At 35.4% G+C, this 18,168-nt stretch overlaps 1 protein-coding gene across 1 annotated transcript; it reads left to right on the top strand.

Annotated features, from left to right (window-relative positions):
* Window positions 1-7,472: 7,472 nt before the first annotated feature.
* Window positions 7,473-7,775, top strand: LOC145822041 (uncharacterized). Its single transcript, XM_082918616.1, has one exon. The coding sequence runs from the start codon at window positions 7,473-7,475 to the stop codon at window positions 7,773-7,775; it is 303 nt and encodes a 100-aa protein (XP_082774742.1).
* The last annotated feature ends 10,393 nt before the right edge of the window (window positions 7,776-18,168 follow it).

The raw sequence follows: 18,168 nt of genomic DNA, 5'->3' as shown, positions 1-18,168 counted from the left end.
TAAAGTGTAAAAAATTTATTATCACATTTAAAAATAAAGTATAACAAAGTAAAATTTTGGTCAAAGTCAGGGTGGGCCCTGAGATTTAGAGGGTTCAAGGTGAATTTCAGAAAATGGGCCCTCTTACATTGAAAAAAAAAATGATAGATAAAACGATAAGTTACAACTTTTTTATTTGTTTGTAACCAAAAAAAAATTACTTGCACATATAATCATTAAAATTATAAATAAAAATTTACTTTCATATATTAAGATAAGAAGCAATCGTTACAAATATTTCAAAAAAAAATAAAAATCTAGTCTTGTTACTTTTGTTTAGCCCAATGTTCAATTGGGCCTATAATATTTGAAATTTTTTTTTTTATATCTAAACTACAAAATTATATTTAAGAACTCCTATTTTCAGCTCAAATTTGAAGGTCCAAGGGGCAGGTCCCTTCTGCCTATCCTCAGGGCCGGCCCTAGTCAAAGTAAACAGCTGTAAATGTAATTAACCTTTCCTTATTTATAAGTTTCTTATCAGAGTAGTTAAGAATTTTTGAAATCTAAGATAAAAATTACATACGTATGTATTTTATTTTTTTACTCAATGGTTGTTGAGTCAAAAACAGCCTTCTTGACCAGCTATATATGCTTTGGAAAGTTGTCAAAATCAAGGAGAAATAATGTTGGGTGATAAATTGAACTAAATTTTCAAGTAAAAATCAACTTTTGCCAGTGCGTGGCCTCTTGACTGACTGTGTTCAAGACAGTAATATCTTTAAAAAAAAAAACATTACTCATTTTCAGTGATATGTCTTTTCTGAATTGTTCTTGAGTCAAAAACAGCCTTCTTGACCCGCTCTATATGTTTTGGAAAGTTGTCAAAATCAAGGAGAAAAAATGTTGGGTGATAATTGAACTAAATTGTCAAGTAAAAATCAACTTTTGCCAGTGCCTGGTCTCTTGACTGGACTGTGTTCAAGACAATAACATCTATAGAAAAAAACATTACTCATTTTCAGTGATCTCTCTCTCTCTATATATACATATATTAATGTTTTTAACTATGCCTCCTATATGGGCAACAGATCCACCAACTGCTATAAAAACCAAAAAGATATATATTAGCCATGCTCCACACCACCCCCCCCCCCCCCTACACGTGCGGGTAGCAAGAGGAGGACACCAAAAAAAAATAAGGGCAAATTACATATACACCTCTCGAGGTTTGGCTAAATTACAGATGCCCCCTGAGGTTTGAGAAATTACGAATTCCCCCCTGAATGCTATATTTGCATAAAAAATTAGGGGGTAATTTGTTATGAAATATAAACCTCAGGAGGCAAATTGTTATGAAAATACAAACCTCAGGGGGCGGGATGTAATTTCCGAAACCTTATGAGGGTATCTGTAATTTAGTCAAACCTCGAGAGGTGGATATGTAATTTGCCCAAAAAATAAAGACACCAAAAATAAAAATAAAAATATGGACCAATGAGAATTCATTGGGGTGGTGGGGTCAACCCCAGTGGGAGTCTCACTCTTTTCCCTATATATTATTAAGCATGCTTTTGATTCTTGATTTTGATTCTGATTCTTTCACAAGTTGCAATTAAACATGTAGTTTGTGGGATGGGGATGTTGTTGTGCATTAAGCACTGCAGTTACTGGTGCGTGCCTATGCGGTGCAGTGCTGATTGAACCTAAAGCATTGATTTCCTAGGCTGCATTTAAAAATAAAAAAAATTCCTCTCGTCTAAAATTTGAATTGATAGGGATTGTTTGGATCTGTGGGATCCATCACGAATTCTATTTCAATGATCTAAACCGTTCATTTTATTAGGCATTTCGTGTATTTCATTTACAAAAAAATTAAGTCAATCTAATAAATGTAACTTGTTCGATTTTCCGTATTTTTCACACACACAAAAAGAACGACAATTGTATTTTTAAAAAATGAACCATACATTTTTTTTATGACAAAAATAATAAATTGAATAAATTTCAGTTATCGGATCAACTTAAATTCCAGTTATCGGATCGAACTATTTTTTTTTTGAATATTCAAAATGCCCTACAAAATAAATTATTCGGATCATCGAAACCGAAACTGTGATGAGTTCCATGGTCCCAAATAACCCCCTCTAGTCCAGCAATTCTCCTCACAAAAAAAATAATAAAATATCCCTTTGCTTTTAAATTTGAAATATTATTCCAATTATAGATTGTTTTATATTTGAAATAACGGGATATTTTAGTTTATTAGTTTAGAGTCAAGTTAATAAATAAAAATAATATTTAATTTTGATACATTTCATTTTTGAGGAAGTTGCATGCTAACGATCAACCATTGGGTGTCTGTAAAAAAACTTACATAATAACAAAAAAAAAATTACAATTTTAATACACATTTCATATTCATATATATATATATATATATCTCAAACTCATTTCATATTTGGCTTATCTCAAGATGGTCATTTAGGATTCAGTGTCATTGTTGTGCGTGAAGCACATTAGTGACTGTTGTGCGAGCTGTGAAACTCATTTCGGATCCTATTTTGATGATTTGAATCGTTGAAAATTTAGGAAATATTGAGAACAATATACCTGTAAAAAATCAAGTTGATCGAATATCAATAACCTGTTCATCAGATAATATTTGTATTTAGTTTGATACACATATATTCATTTTTTTATATATAAAGATGTTTGATGAACAGGTTATTGATATCTGATTAACTTGATTTTCTACAGGTATATTGTTCTCGATATTTTCTAAATTTTCAATGGTTCGGATCATTAAAATAGGATTCGGAATGAATTCCATGGGCCGCACAATAGTCACTATTGTGCTTCACCCACAACAGTGACACTGGCTCCTTCATTTTATGGCTGACCTTAGTGATTCGAACAGTTTACTTTTTAATATTTATTGAGTATAATATTCATAAAAAAATTAAAATAATCAAATATTGTTAATGATAAGTTTGAATCACATTTATATTACAAAAAATAGATGGTTATTCTTGAATTTATATTTGTCCCATTTTTTTTTAAAGCAAATATGATTTAAACATATAACTACTGATATTCGATTATCTTATTTTTTACATGAATGTTATATTTAACGAGTTCTACAAAAATGAACAGTTCGAATAATCAAGATCAGCTTCAAAATGAGCTCACTAAGCTCAAATGCTCTTTCAAATTTAATGATCAATTTGAGAAAAACCAAATCCATTTCAATAAATTTACACATATATCAACATTAATCACGGCCCAATGGCTCGTGGCTAACATTTCTTTTACTAAAAATATAGATGAAATTACTCATAAAAATTATTAATTTAAACTCAATTTCATTTCTAAATTTTTAACACCTAAACCTTATTATTTATTTATTTTTATTATTAGAAAAATATTATATTGACCTAAATTTTGTTTTTCCAACTACATAAAGACATTTAAATGAGTAATGTTGAAGATCTCAAAAAAAAAAATAATAATAATAATCAAAAAATACTCGCACCATATAGGTTTCACTAGCGTTTGATTCATTACAATGAAGTGAAATGGAATGATCATTCCATCAAAATAATCATTCTCGTGTTTGATTCGACTAAAAAAATAATGACTAATGCATTATAAATGAAATTATCTTTACACTATTTTAATGAAAATGTCATTCCATAAGAAAGCATAAATAATTACCATTTCATTATATTCCCTCTCATTTTAATAAATCAAATAGAGCATTATAAGTGTTGTGTAAATTTTTTATAGTAATTTCTTTGAAATCTTTAATATTTTTTGATTCAATTATGTCATGATCCCACTTAATGCAAATAAAATTTAATAATGCTTTGAATGCAACCAGCCAAGTCTTTGAATGTTTGTAAAAATAATGCTTTGGGTTGGTTCAAAACGGCACCCCATTAGCGAACAACAGTTGCTCTGCGGCGCGTAACACACAACAGTATTTTTAACCTGTAATTTGTGCCCGTTGGCTTTATAGAGCCACTTGTTCAGTTGCAAAATAAGCTGACTTATTTGAGCTCATTTCGGTAATATCTCTAATGGAATTTGTCAAAATAGCATTGTTATTGTTATAATTTATTAATAAATAGTATTATTTTGTTAAATTCTAGCAATTCGTGCTCCAATTGTCACATGTTATTTTGACAAATCTCAACTAACTTTCCTTCTAAGTTTGTAAGTGTTGTTTGGATATAGATTTTTTAGTGATTTTTTTTTTTTTATGTTTATTTTTTGTCTTTTGTAGCCTTTTTTTCAATTGTTTGTAAAAAAATTATATATTTACATTATACCCGGACTAGACAAATATAAAAAATTAAAAATCTCTAAAAAAAATTAAATATAATTCACCCCACCAAAAAATATATCACTAAAAAAATAATAAAAAATCATTAACTATATTAAAAAATAAACAATCTCCAACTACTCACCAACAACCTATTATTCACCTAGTATTCATTCACCAACAATCACCCACCAACAATCATCCATCATTCACTCAGTATTCATTCACCAACAACCACATATCCAACAACCATTCATTATTCATCAATCATTCACTTATTAACAGCTGCCAACCAACACCTACCCATCATTCACCCACCCATAATTTTCTCTATAAATTATAGTATAAGATTTTCTACAATTTTCACATTCATCTACCCATAATTTTTTTATCTTCTAAATTCTCTGTACCCACCCATAAGATTTTCTATAATTTTCATATTCACCTACCCGCCATGAACAATTTCACTAAAGTCTTCTTTAATGGAGATTTTGATGAATCTTCATCATCTGATGATGTAACTGTTAAACAGTGAACAAAGAATACAAGCATTAACCCTAAACCAAACAAGCAGACATGTTGATTCCTTTCACGACCCAAACCCGCCCCTAAGGGTTTAGTATCGTAACCGGCCAGTAATTCATGATTACCAAAGGCCTGCTTAACATTAATGACAATAATACAGTATAAAGGGGCTAGCGAAAGCCAATCAGTAATAAAAAGATGTCCAATGAGTTGTGAAAACCTGAATGGAAAAAGACTTTCATGGACAAAACCACATTTATAGCCATATACCAAAAATACACAAACAAAGTAGCATACAGGTTAGGGACCCGAAGTCTTAAACATTCTTTACATTAACAGAGACAAAATGGTGAATCTGAAACACCCCAAAACAGCCTTGACCCGTGTAGGTTCGAAACCTTGACATAAGGCGCGATGGTTGGCTTGACAAAACATGAGTCTAAATCGGCGTCTCTAGCTCTGGTCCAGTGCTTCGTTACCTACATATATATATATATATATAAACTGTAAGTTAAAACCCAGTGAATAACAAATGTGTAAAGAGGTTAAGAATAAATGTCCTTTCAGTAATTGAAACAGTCATTTGCATTAATAAATCAGTTATTCAATCAGTGACTCACATTTCAAGTCATATCAGTCATACGTGGTACATCCAATAGCAAAACAGTACAATAGATCTAAATAGACCAAACAGTCAGTTGATGGCCATCAATATAGTAACAGTAGTTCCAAGGATAGGAACTGACAGAGATCTCTGTAACAGTAACAGTAACAGTAATAGTCAGTTGCTATGGATGCCACGAGTACAGTTCATAAAATAGGACAAGCATTCTTTCAGTAAACAATATCATTTCAAAAAACAGTGCAGTCAATCGTTCAGAAAGTAATTATAATTGAACATAGCTTTACAACATTGTTACTCATAGATTACTGGGCTATAGGCAGGCTAATCAGCGTCCTTGGGTGCCAAACCTACACAGTTGCAGAATGAATACACACTAAATTACACACCTGGGATTAATAACTTAGCCCCTTGCTTGTTTTGGTATGGTTCTAAATCATTATCCTCATTATGATGCCTTAAACATGGCTTAGGAATGCCTAGGATGAAATGATGATGCAAAAAGGTACTTAAAAATATTTTTCAAAACTTGCTGAAAACAGGGATCTCACTCGAGCGTAGCTTCCTTCGCTTGAGTGAAAATGCAGAATGTGCTTGGTCGCTTGAGCGTAGACTCATTCACTCGAGTGATCTGCAAAAATGTGAAAAGTACTGGTTGCTGAAAATCTCCGCTCGATGCTCACTCGATTCTTGCTCAAGCGTGAGACACAGTTCTTCACTCGAGCGCAAGTCTTGTTGCTTGAGCGTGCTTTTGCATACGCAAAAATCCTGAGAGCTTGCAATTTATGCTTAAGCCAGCATTCCGTCGCTCAAGCGAAAGTCTGAAAACAAAGGTGGTTGCTCGAGCGTGGAATCCCTCACTCGAGCGAGGAAGCCAAATTCTGGGTTTTCCAGATTTGCTCCCAAAGCTCAAACCATGGATTTAATATGCCAAAACTCATTCTTTTGGGCCAATTCTCTGGAAAATACTTAGAACTTATAACACAACATGTTTTGAAGATCATTTCATAAAATTAATGCCCAAAAGTGTGTCAATTGTACCAAATTTCAATGTAAACTTTATGAACAATGCAAGAACATAACATGCATGAAGTTTCTTGATCTTGAGCTTCTCAAAATATGATCAAGTGCAATATTCAACTAAAAAACATAGTGAATTCTTGAATCACAACTAAAATATGAACATGCATGTGTGAATTTCATGAAAACAACTCCAAAACCCATGATATGGACATGCATGCATGAGTTGATTCTCAATTCCACTCTTTAGGCTATTTCTTGACCTTAGTCTCCAATTTCTTTCCATGAACCATGCATGAACAACTTAAATTCACAATTAAGAATGTGAATTCTTACCTTAAGTCTTGAATTTTCAAGTGTGGAAGCCCAATCTTCCAAATCCTCTTCAATTACTTCTAAATTCAAGCAACTCTCTTGTTGAATTCACTTTTCTTCCAACTCTCTCTCTCTCTCTCTCTCTCTCTCTCTCTCTCTCTCTCTCTCTCTCACGTTTTAAGCATCAAATAAGAAAGAATGAGATGTAAGGTTCATCTTAGTGGGGTAAAAAATGGCCTTATTGGTGGTAATTAATCATAATTAATCAAATGACATTAATTTGATCTAATTTAATCACTCCGAACCGAATTTTAATTAAACCTACCATAAAATTCTATAAATCTTAATTAGCATATAACACATGTCAATTCCTGAATCGGTCGTCGATAAGACTTTCAATTCACAAATCGAAATCAAAACATGAACAGATCTTTCTATGTCAAACAGATAAGAATGCATTTAAAGCAACACACTCACATAATTAATTTAGAATTTCATCTTAATCATTTACTTATCATGCTTAATCATGAATTAACACTAATCATAGGTCAGGTTTGTCACAATTCCACAAGCGGTCGTTGATACATTAATCGTGAGAGGGTCAAAGACGACTAACAAATTTATAGAGATTACTTTGCAGATAATTCTGTCTACCTAGAAGAATACTTCCGAAGACGTTTTCAAATGAGGCGGTCATTATTTCTTAGTATCTTACATGATATTCAACAAGTCAATGAGTATTTCATCCAAACCCATGATATCACTGGTGCTCTTGGATTATTCGGTGTACAAAAGATGACTGCTACACTTCAGATTCTACAATATGGCGTATCTGCTGTTGTAGATGAGTACATCAAAATCGGTGAAACTACTGTAATTTCCACCTTGAATTTCTTTACCAGAACGATTGTTGCTATTTATGAAGGTGTTTACTTAAGATCCCCAAATGAGTCGGATGTCGCCAGATTATTGCAAGTAAGAGAGTAACGTGAGTTTCCTAAAATGTTAGAGAGTTTGGATTGTATGCATTGATGTTGGGATAGATGTCCAACCGCCGAGGCCGGTGCTTACACTGGACACTATCACAAACCAACAGTTGTACTCGAGGCAATCGCTTTCTACGACTTATGGATTTGGCATGCTTAGCTCTCTGAATGATATTACTGTTCTTGATAGGTCGCCTTTATGTTTTGAATTAACATAATCACGCATACACCATGGGATATTATCTTACTGATGATATCTATCCTCGTTGGACAACGATTATGAAAACAGTATCTCAACCTGAAGGTTTAAAGAGACAACTATTTGCAAGGATGCAAGAGGCATGTCAGAAGGATGTCGAAAGGACATTTGGAGTGCTTCAAGCACATTTTAATATTGTTAAAGTTCCGGTGAGGGGTTGGAGTGATGGGGATCTGTACTACATCATGAAAATGTGCATTGTTTTGCACAATATGATCATTGAAGATGGGTGTAATATTCTAGAAAATGAACGCAGTACAGCACTACTAGAAACTGATACCACTAATACCCTATGTCAAGTGTCACGTGATCACGTGATCCAAATAAAGAGTGTGATGAATTGAATTTATGTTGAATCACCAAAGAGGTCTACTGAAACTCATAATGCAATTCGTAATGATCTAATTGAATACTTGTGGTCCCGATCTGAAGAGTTAGATTAAATTTTATTTTACTATCATGTAATGTCTTTTTATTTTAATAAAATTGTCTTCTTTTGCAACTTTATTGCCTTCATTTCAATAATATATTTATTTGTTCATAATAATATTGAAAAATTAAAATTATACTAAAAAATAGTCAACAATACATTGCAAAAATAAAATTACATTGAAATATAAAAAATACTCAAAATTACATTAAAAAATAAATGACAAATAAATGACATTGCAAAATTAGGCAGGGGAAAATAGTAATTTGGATTGCTAACATGTGCGGATCATTTGGCGAAAATTTTATTTTTGTGCATTATGTAATATGCTTTCGTCTGAGAGTCCAAATGAGAAATGTCCATAGCCATTATCAAACGTTCTTCCTTTTTGATCTCAAGTTCCCTCATCTCCTGCAAACGTTTTTCCTTTTTGATCTCCAATTTTTTCATCTCCTGCAATGCTTGAATCATTTTTTCTTCTCTTTTAGCTTTTTTCATGTCCTTCTCAACAACGTGTTGGTTAAATGTCTCCAACAAATTGTTGTATTTGTGGACTTTAGCTTGAATAGTTTCACTTTTTTGAAGCAATTATTTTGTAGATTTCCTACCTATAGGCTTTTTATCCCTTGTAGAGACACTACCCTCATCGATTAGATTATTACCAGCTGTTAGATTGTTACCAACACTTGGATTATTGTCGTCTTCAAGAGAAATGCAGTTATCCATAAGGGATTCGGGGCTTGAATTACGGGAAAGTGGTGTATGTATCCTTGACTTCACTGTGTTCGTAGGAGTTACATCTTACCACCTGATATTGTTTTGCAAGATTGGCTAACAACGTTCAAAAGCCAAATGTTTGTTTTCATCTTAATGGTATAAAAGCTTTGCTTGAAACATCTATATCAATAAAATATTAAATTAATTAATTAGTTATTTTTTATATGAGACAAAAAATAAATAAATAAGCAAATAAATGAAGATGAAATTTTACTATATCTCACTTGGGTGTAGATTTTTGACTTGCGCCAAACACCCACGAAATTTGTTGCAACATTTCATGATTGCACCCCATCGAGATGAGACATACACTTGTATTCTTGAGTGATCATTCGACAGCGAGCAATAATTTTAAAAAGTTCTTCCCAAAAAATGAGCATGTGAATTTTCAACAATTCGGTCTTCAGTAATATAATACCAAACTCTACAAATTGCTACATCTTCTTGAGTGGTGAATGATTTTTCTTTCTTTATTTTTGATGAACCTTCTATACTGATTGTATGAAAACACAAACAAACAAAAAAATTATGTAGATTGAAAAGAATCTGTATATCAATTGAGATTGATTGTTTATTTTTATAGGAAGTAAAAAATATGACCTTTTTTTTATCCATTTAAATTATAACTGTTACTGTGACAACCCTCACCACTGATTAGTGCTAATCCATGATTAAGCATGTTAATTGACTGACTGACTGAAATACTGAACTGATCGATTGAATATGCTAGTCTAAATGCATATCTATATGTTGACTGTTAAATTATCTGTTCATGTTTTATGCTTTAAACTACATATTTGAGGCCTTATCGGCGGCCAAATCTGAAATGGATTAATGTTTTATGCTAATTAGGATTTATGGTATATTTAATTGAAATGTGATTCTGTATGATTAAATTAGATTAAATAAGCTAAATTACATAAGTTGGGCCTTTTTACTAATTTGCCATCTAGTGGACTTAGCTAGGCTATTGTTTAGTCTTCAATTACATATGTTGGCATCACTTTTCCTCAGCCATTTTCTTGAGATAAACCGACCAAGAGAGAAGAGAGGGAGAGAGTGAGAGAAATTGAGTTCCATCTTGTGAATTGCTTGGTGAGTTAAAGAAATTGAAGGTTGATTTCATAGTTGAGCTTCCTACACTTGATATTCAAAGTCTAATCCACCTTCTTAAACTTGTCCTTAAGTTAGTTCTTGCTTGATTCTTGTTATATTGAAAATTGGAGTCAAAATTAGCTTAATATGTTGAATTGAGTAGGAATTCATGCATGCATGTTGCCATTCTTGAGTTTTGAGGATTTTTGTCCATGGAATTCCACATGCATGTTCATATTATAGTTCTAGTTCATGAATTCCTCATGATTTTGAAATGATTGACTCATTTGTTCTTGTAATAAAAGTATAGGGGTTGATTAAATCCAGGCATGTTATGTTTTACATCATGTTCATGAGGTTGGTTTGAAATTGTGTTTAATTGAACTACCTTTGGACTTTGATTTTACAAATTGAGCTTTGAATCATGTTATATTATGAATTTACAAGTGTTTTCCAGAAAATTGGCCTAAGAGGATCGAATTTGGTGTTTTAAAACTTGTTTTTGAGCTTGAGGTTCAAATCTGGAAATTCCAGATTTTGGACTCATGCTCGAGCGGAGTGACTGGCGCTCGAGCGTGAAATTCGTGCATCCAACACTTTACACTGTTTTACAGTCTGCTCGAGCGGGGTATTGGACGCTTGAGCGAGGACTTGTGTCACACGCTTGAGCGGGTATCGAGCGCCCAATCGAGCGTGATTTTCACACATCCAGTACTTTTGGCATGTTTTACAGTCCGCTCGAGCGGGGTAACTCGTGCTCGAGCGGAGTATTTTGTTTGCCTGTACGCTCGAGCGGGTAAACCCACGCTCGAGCGGGACCCCTGTTTTCTGAAAATTTGTTAAGTGTTTTAAAAGGGTATCTTTGCATCCTCATTTCATCCTAGTCATTCTTAGGCCTAGTTCAAGGCATCTTAATGAGGATATTGATGTAGAACCACACCGAGTCAAGATAGGGATTAAGTTATAATTACCTAACCGTGTAGCTTAGTGTGTGTTCACTCTGTAACTGTGTAGGGATGGCATCCGAGGACGCGTACTAGCTTATCTGTAGCCCAGAACTCTGTGTGTAACAATGTTGTAAAGATATGTTCAATTGAGATTATTTTATGAACAAATGACTGTACTGCTTTATGAAATGACACTGTTTACTGAATGAATGTTTGTCCTATTTGTGAACTGTATTCGTGGCATCCATAGCAATATACTGTTACTGCTACTGTTACAGAGATCTCTGTCGGTTTCCATGTTTGGAACCATTACTGATGGCCATCATTGACTGCTCGATCTGTTAAGACCTACTGTACTGCTTTGCTATTGAATGTACCACATATGACTATTATAGCTTCTGAATGACTGTTATGGCATGAATTATGAGCCACAAACTGAATGACTGATATACTGTTTAAATAACTGTTTTCAATAATGAAAGGACATTCATTCTTAACCTCTTTACGCATATGTTATTCACTGGGCTTTAGCTCACTACTCATATATATATGTAGGTGTACAGGCACCGGACCGTTGCTAGGAGCGTCGGGATAAACTCCAGTTTTGTCAAGCCAACCTTTGTGCCTCACTTTAAGGCTCCAGAACTGTTCAAGCTGAGGCTATTTGGGGTCTTTTAGTTTTTCCCTTTTTGTTTCTGATCTGTATAGACTGAATGTTTTTGTACTGTACTGTTTTAATAGGGATCAAGTCCCTGTCCTGAATGATTGTATATATTGTACATACTCTTTTGGTACTGATTATATATATATATATATGAAAAGTCTTTTTGCATACAGACTGTCACAGCTCATTGGATATCTTTTAATTACTGTTTTGGCTTCCGCCAGCCCCTGTACTCTGTATTACTGTATTACTGTTAAGCAGGCCTTTGGTAATCTCGGATTACTAGCCGGTTACGGTGCTAAACCCATAGGGGCGGGTTTGGGTCGTGACAGTTACAAACTAGTTGTTTCGAACATTTCTCAATTAGAGGAAAAAAAGAGTCGTTGCTCAATTTGTGTATTCCAATGACAAAAGAGCATCGTTGGATTAAACAATCTAACGGTTCAGATTGTTGCTTCTGTCTCTCTCTCTATCTCTCTTATCATTTCTCTGTTGATGCTAAAAGTAACTCCCAACTCTACTCTTTCTCTCTCTACCAACCACTCTGTCTCTTTTATCTCTCCAATGGCTCTCCGACGAACCAGTCTTTATCTTTCTCCCTTATCCTCACCAATTGCATTCTTCCTTGCTCTCTCCCTCTGTGTCACGTCTTCTTCATCACAATAACTACCACCACAACCACAACAACCACCATTATCATAACCAACGAAACCACCACCATACCCACCGTCGATCTCTAACACTCAAACCTCAACCTCCCTTCTCTCTTCTCCAACCCTCTTCTCCCTCGATCTCTTTTCTTCTTTATCACCACAACCACTAGCACAGTGAAAGGAACCACCACCACCATAACCAATAGAACCACCACCACATCCACCGCCGATCTCTAACCCTCAAACCATTCGGATCATTGTCTCTTGTCCAACCTTCTTCTCCACCACAACCCCTTATCTCTCACATTCTTCCTCTTCTATCTCTCTCTCTCTCCCTCTGTTCTAAACCATCGATCTCCAACAATCGAAACCCTAACCTTAACGAAAATAATCCTCTCTTTTCCTTTTCGGTCTATCTCTCACTCTGTTCTAACCCTCTTCTCCGATGATCCCTCTCTGTCAGTGATAATCCAAACCCAACACCCTAATGAAGACCTCTTCTCCAATGATCCCTCTTTATCAGTGATGATCCAAACCTGAAACCTTGTTGAAGACCATCCAAAGAACACGAAGAAGATCAACCCTCTCTGTCAGGTATTTTTTTTATTCTAAAATAGTTGTTCAATTTAGTTTTTTTTTCTTGAAATTACTGAAATTGAAATTTTGTTGAAATTTTGCTTGAAATTGAAATTGCTTGAAATTTCTCAATTTGTGTTTGCTTATGAATTTTTGCTTCTGTTTTTATTTTTTTGGTGATTTTTAGCTGAATTTTACTTCTGTGTTTATGTTGGATGATGAGAAAGGAAAAGAGGGAGGGAGGAAACGGTTGGTTGAAGCTGACTTGGTAGCTTTGGCAGCTGCTAAGGTTGTGCCATATTTGACAAAAACTTTGACATTTGCCAGAGATAACAGCTGCCAAGACCTACCATTAGAGGTGGCTTTCTATGAACTGCTACCATAATTTGGCAATATGTCACGACCCAAACCCGCCCCTATGGGTTTAGTACGTAACCGGCTAGTAATCCGAGAGTACCGAAGGCTTACTTAATAGTAAAACAGTAATACAGAGTACAGGGGCTGGTGGGAGCCAAAACAGTAATTAAAAAATGTCCAATGAGCTGTGACAATCTGTATGCAAAAAGATTTTTCATACATATTCACATAAACAGTACATATACATTCATATACAATCATGCAGGTTAGGGACCAAGTCCCTACCATAACAGTACAGTAACAGTCTATACAGTCGATACAAACAAATACAGAAAGGGAGAATCTAAAACACCCCGAAGCAGCCTTAGCTTGGCAGCACTTGGAACCTCGCAGTGAGGCACGTTGGTTGGCTTGACAAAAAGAAAGTTAAACCGACGCTCCTAACTTCGGTCCGGTGCCTGAACACCTACATATATATATAAACAGTAAGTTAAGACCCAGTGAATAACATATGCGTAAAGAGGTTAAGAATGAATGCCCTTACAGTATTGAAAACAGTCATTTATCAGTATATCAGTCATTCAGTTTGTGGCTCATAATTCATGCCATAACAGTCATTCAGAAACTATAATAGCCATATGTGGTATATCCAATAGCAAAACAGTACAGTAGGTCTTAACAAACCGAGCAGTCAATGATGGCCATCATATCAGTAAACAGTGGTGGTTCCAAACACGGGAATCGATAGAGATCTCTGTGACAGTAGCAGTAATAGTTCAGTAACAGTAAATTGCTATGGATGTCACGAATACAGTTCACAAATAGGACAAACATTCATTCAGCAAACAATGTTATTTCATAAAGCAGTACAGTCATTTGTTTAGAAAATAATCTCAATTGAACATATCTTTACAACATTGTTACTCACAGAGCACTGGGCTATAAGCAGCTAGAGCGTCCTCGGATGCCAACCCTACACAGTTACAGAATGAACACACACTAAGCTACACAGTTGGAAAGTAATAACTTAATCCCTAATTTGTCTCGGTGTGGTTCTACATCAATATCCTCATTAAGATGTCTTAAACTAGGCCTAAGAATGCCCAGGATGGAATGAGGATGCAAAAATGCACTTTAAAACACTTTTCAGAATTTTTCAGAAAACAGGGGTCTCGCTCGAGCGTGGCTTTCTACGCTCGAGCGGACATGCAGACAAAGGAGCTCCGCTCGAGCGTGACTTCCGTCGCTCGAGCAGACTGTAAGCTACAGAAAAAGTACTGGATGCACAAAAATCACGCTCGACGAGCGTTCGATCCACGGTTGAGCGTGAGACATAAGTCCTCGCTCGAGCGTGAACTCTCTCGCTCGAGGGGACTGTAAACACATGCAAAGTACTGGATACACGAATTTCATGCTCAAGCGTCACTTTTTACGCTCGAGCGGACTTCATGTAGTCAGAGTGTACGCTCGAGCGTGGAGTTCCTCGCTCGAGCGTGGGTCCAAAATCTGAAATTTCCAGATTTGAACCTCAAGCTCAAAACTCAACTTTAATGCATCAAAACTCAACCTCTTGGGCCCATTTTCTGGAAAAACACTTTAAACCCATAATATAACATGTTTCAAAAATCAATTTGAGAAATCAAAGCCCAAGGGTGAGTCAATTAAACACCATTTCAAATAAAACATCAAGAACATGATGAACATGCAACATGCATGAATTTAATCTACTTCAAAGCTTCCAAAGCACGATCAAATGAGTTAATTCACTCCCAAACATGATGAATTCATGGATTATAACCCAAATATGGACATGCATGCAATAATTCCCATGAAAACAACTCTAAACTTCAAGAGATGCACATGTATGCATGAAATAAGCTTCAATTCAACAATCTTAAACCAATTTATGACCTTAGGCTCTTATTTACCATGAATCATGCAAGAACCAACTTGGTTTCACAATTAAAAGGATGAAATCCTTACCTAGGTTCCTCAATTACAAGAACGGAAGCTCAAATATGCAATCCCACTTCAAAATCTCCAAGTCTCCAAGCAAAAATGAAGAGCTCAAGCTCTTCTCCAACTCTCTAGCTCTTTCTCACGTTTGGTCTCTCAAGAAGGATGATAACAAGTGCGGCTAACACATGTAAAGCAAGACTAAACATTGTTTAGCAAAATCCACTAAATGGCACTAAGGTAAATAAGTCTAACTTATGTGATTTAACACTATTTAATCCAATTTAATCATACCAAATCACATTTCAATTAAAAATACCATAAAATCACATAAATTCCAATTAACATAAAACATTAATCAATTTCGGATTTGGCCGCTGATAAGGTCTTCAATTTACAGTTCGAAACTTAAAACACGAACAGATAATTCAATGACAGACAGATAGAAATGCATTTAAACTAACACACTCAATCAATTAACTCAGAATTTCAATCAATTCAATTACTTATCATGATCAATCTAAGTTTAGCAGTAATCAGTGGTGTTATCAGTAAACAGTAGTGAGGGTTGTCACAGTCTCCCCTCCTTATAAAGAGTTTAGTCCTCCAAACTCGAATTACCTTCATTTTGGAAGAAAACAGGATTCTGTGGGAACAATTCAGGATATCTCTTCATCATATCATCTTCCCTCTCCCAAGTGGCATACACGCCACCATGGTTTTGCCAATCAACTCTCACTAGCGGACTCTCCTTGTTCTTCAACTTCTTGATCCGTTTGTTTACAATCTGTATGGGCTGTTCTTCATAAGTGTAGTCATCACTTAGCACTACACGGGTAAGCTCAATCACATAGAAGGGATCCCGAAGGTATTCCCTCAACATTGAAATATGAAACACGTTATGTATATGCTCCATTTCAGGAGGAAACGCTACTTGATACGTCACCGGATTAATCTTTTCAATAATCTCATACGATCCGACATATCTCAGAGCTAGCTTACCCTTGACTCCAAAACGAGTCTGGCCCTTCATCGATGTCACTTTCACAAAAAATATGATCACCTACTTCATACTCTCTGTCTCGCCTTCGGACATCCGCATAACTTTTCTGTCGGCTTTGTGCGGTTTTCAATCTCTGTTGAATCAGTTTCACTTTTTCAGTAGTTTCCTGTACAATTTCGGGCCTAAGGAAAGGCCCATCTCCAACTTCTTGCCAGCAGATAGGAGATCGACATTTCCTGCCATATAAAGCCTCGAAAGGTGCCATACCAATACTTGAATGAAAACTGTTGTTGTAGGCGAATTCAGTCAACGGTAGATGACTTTCCCAATTTCCCTGGAAGTCAAGAACACACATTCTCAGTAAATCCTCCTGAGTCTGGATGGTTCTTTCTGACTGACCATTTGCCTGAGGATGGTATGCACTACTCAGTCTCAGTACAGTACCCAATGCTATCTGTAAGCTTTGCCAGAATCTCGATGTAAATTTCGAGTTCCTATCAGAAACAATGGACACAGGCACTCCAGGCAATCTAACAATCTCATCAATGTAGAGTATAGCCAATTTGTCCGCATTATAAATTGTTTTGACAGGTAAGAAATGAGCAGATTTAGTCAATCTATCACCAATAACCCAAATTGAATCCATACCTTTACTGGAGCGAGGCAAACCAACAATGAAATCCATAGTGATATGTTCCCATTTCCACTCTGGTATCAGTAAAGGTTGTAGTAAACTTGCGGGTCGTTGATGTTCGGCTTTAACTTGTTGGCAATGAAGACATTTCGACACAAAATCAGCAATCTCTTTCTTCATTCCCGGCCACCAGCAATTCAGTTTCAAATCTTGGTACATTTTTGTATTTCCTGGATGAATAGACAATTTCGAATTGTGGCCCTCTTGCAGAATTCTTCTTTTCACTCCAAAATCATTTGGTACACACAATCTTCCCTGAAATTTCAACACATTATTCTCAAATTTGAAATCCATCCTCGGTTTGGATTCTCGTTCTTCGATGATCTTCCTCAAGAAGCCATCCTGTTGCTGTTTCTCTTTAATCTCTTCAATCAGTGCCGGTTGAGTAAAAATAGCGGCTATTGTTCCACATTGTTCACGCAAAATAATCTCAATTTCAAGTCTTTCAAGGTCACATAGCAATTCTTTCTGTCCGGTGAGTAAACAGGCCAAATTTCCAATCGATTTCCGACTCAATGCATCAGCAACAGTGTTAGCTTTTCCTGGATGGTACAAAATTTGCAGGTCATAATCTTTTATCAGTTCTAACCATCTCCCCTGCCTCATGTTCAGTTCCTTCTGTGTGAAGAAGTATTTCAAACTCTTGTGATCTGTATATACTTCACATGTCGCCCCATAAAGGTAGTGACGCCAAATTTTCAGTGCAAACACCACTGCAGCAAGTTCCAAATCATGGGTCAGGTAGTTCTTTTCATACGGTCTCAGTTGTCGGAAAGCATACGCAATAACTTTACCATTCTGCATTAAAACACATCCCAAACCCTTATAAGAAGCATCACTATATACAGTATAACCATCCGTACCTGAGGGTAAGGTGAGAATCGGCGCAGTCACTAGTCGAGTTTTCAACTCTTGAAAAGCTGATTCCCTCTGGACGGTCCAGTCAAATGATATCCCCTTCTGAGTTAGCTGTGTCAGTGGTA

Source organism: Camellia sinensis, chromosome 3 (assembly GCF_055761805.1).
Source record: "Camellia sinensis isolate YWXY chromosome 3, ASM5576180v1, whole genome shotgun sequence".
In the NCBI taxonomy this organism is placed as follows: Eukaryota; Viridiplantae; Streptophyta; class Magnoliopsida; order Ericales; family Theaceae; genus Camellia; species Camellia sinensis.
The sequence above is the reverse complement of the archived record's forward strand: the minus strand, read 5'-3'. Positions and strand labels throughout refer to the sequence as shown.

Excerpts from the sequence above, each read along its gene's own strand:
- LOC145822041 (XM_082918616.1), top strand. The coding sequence starts at position 7,473 with ATGAGGCGGTCATTATTTCTTAGTATCTTACATGATATTCAACAAGTC.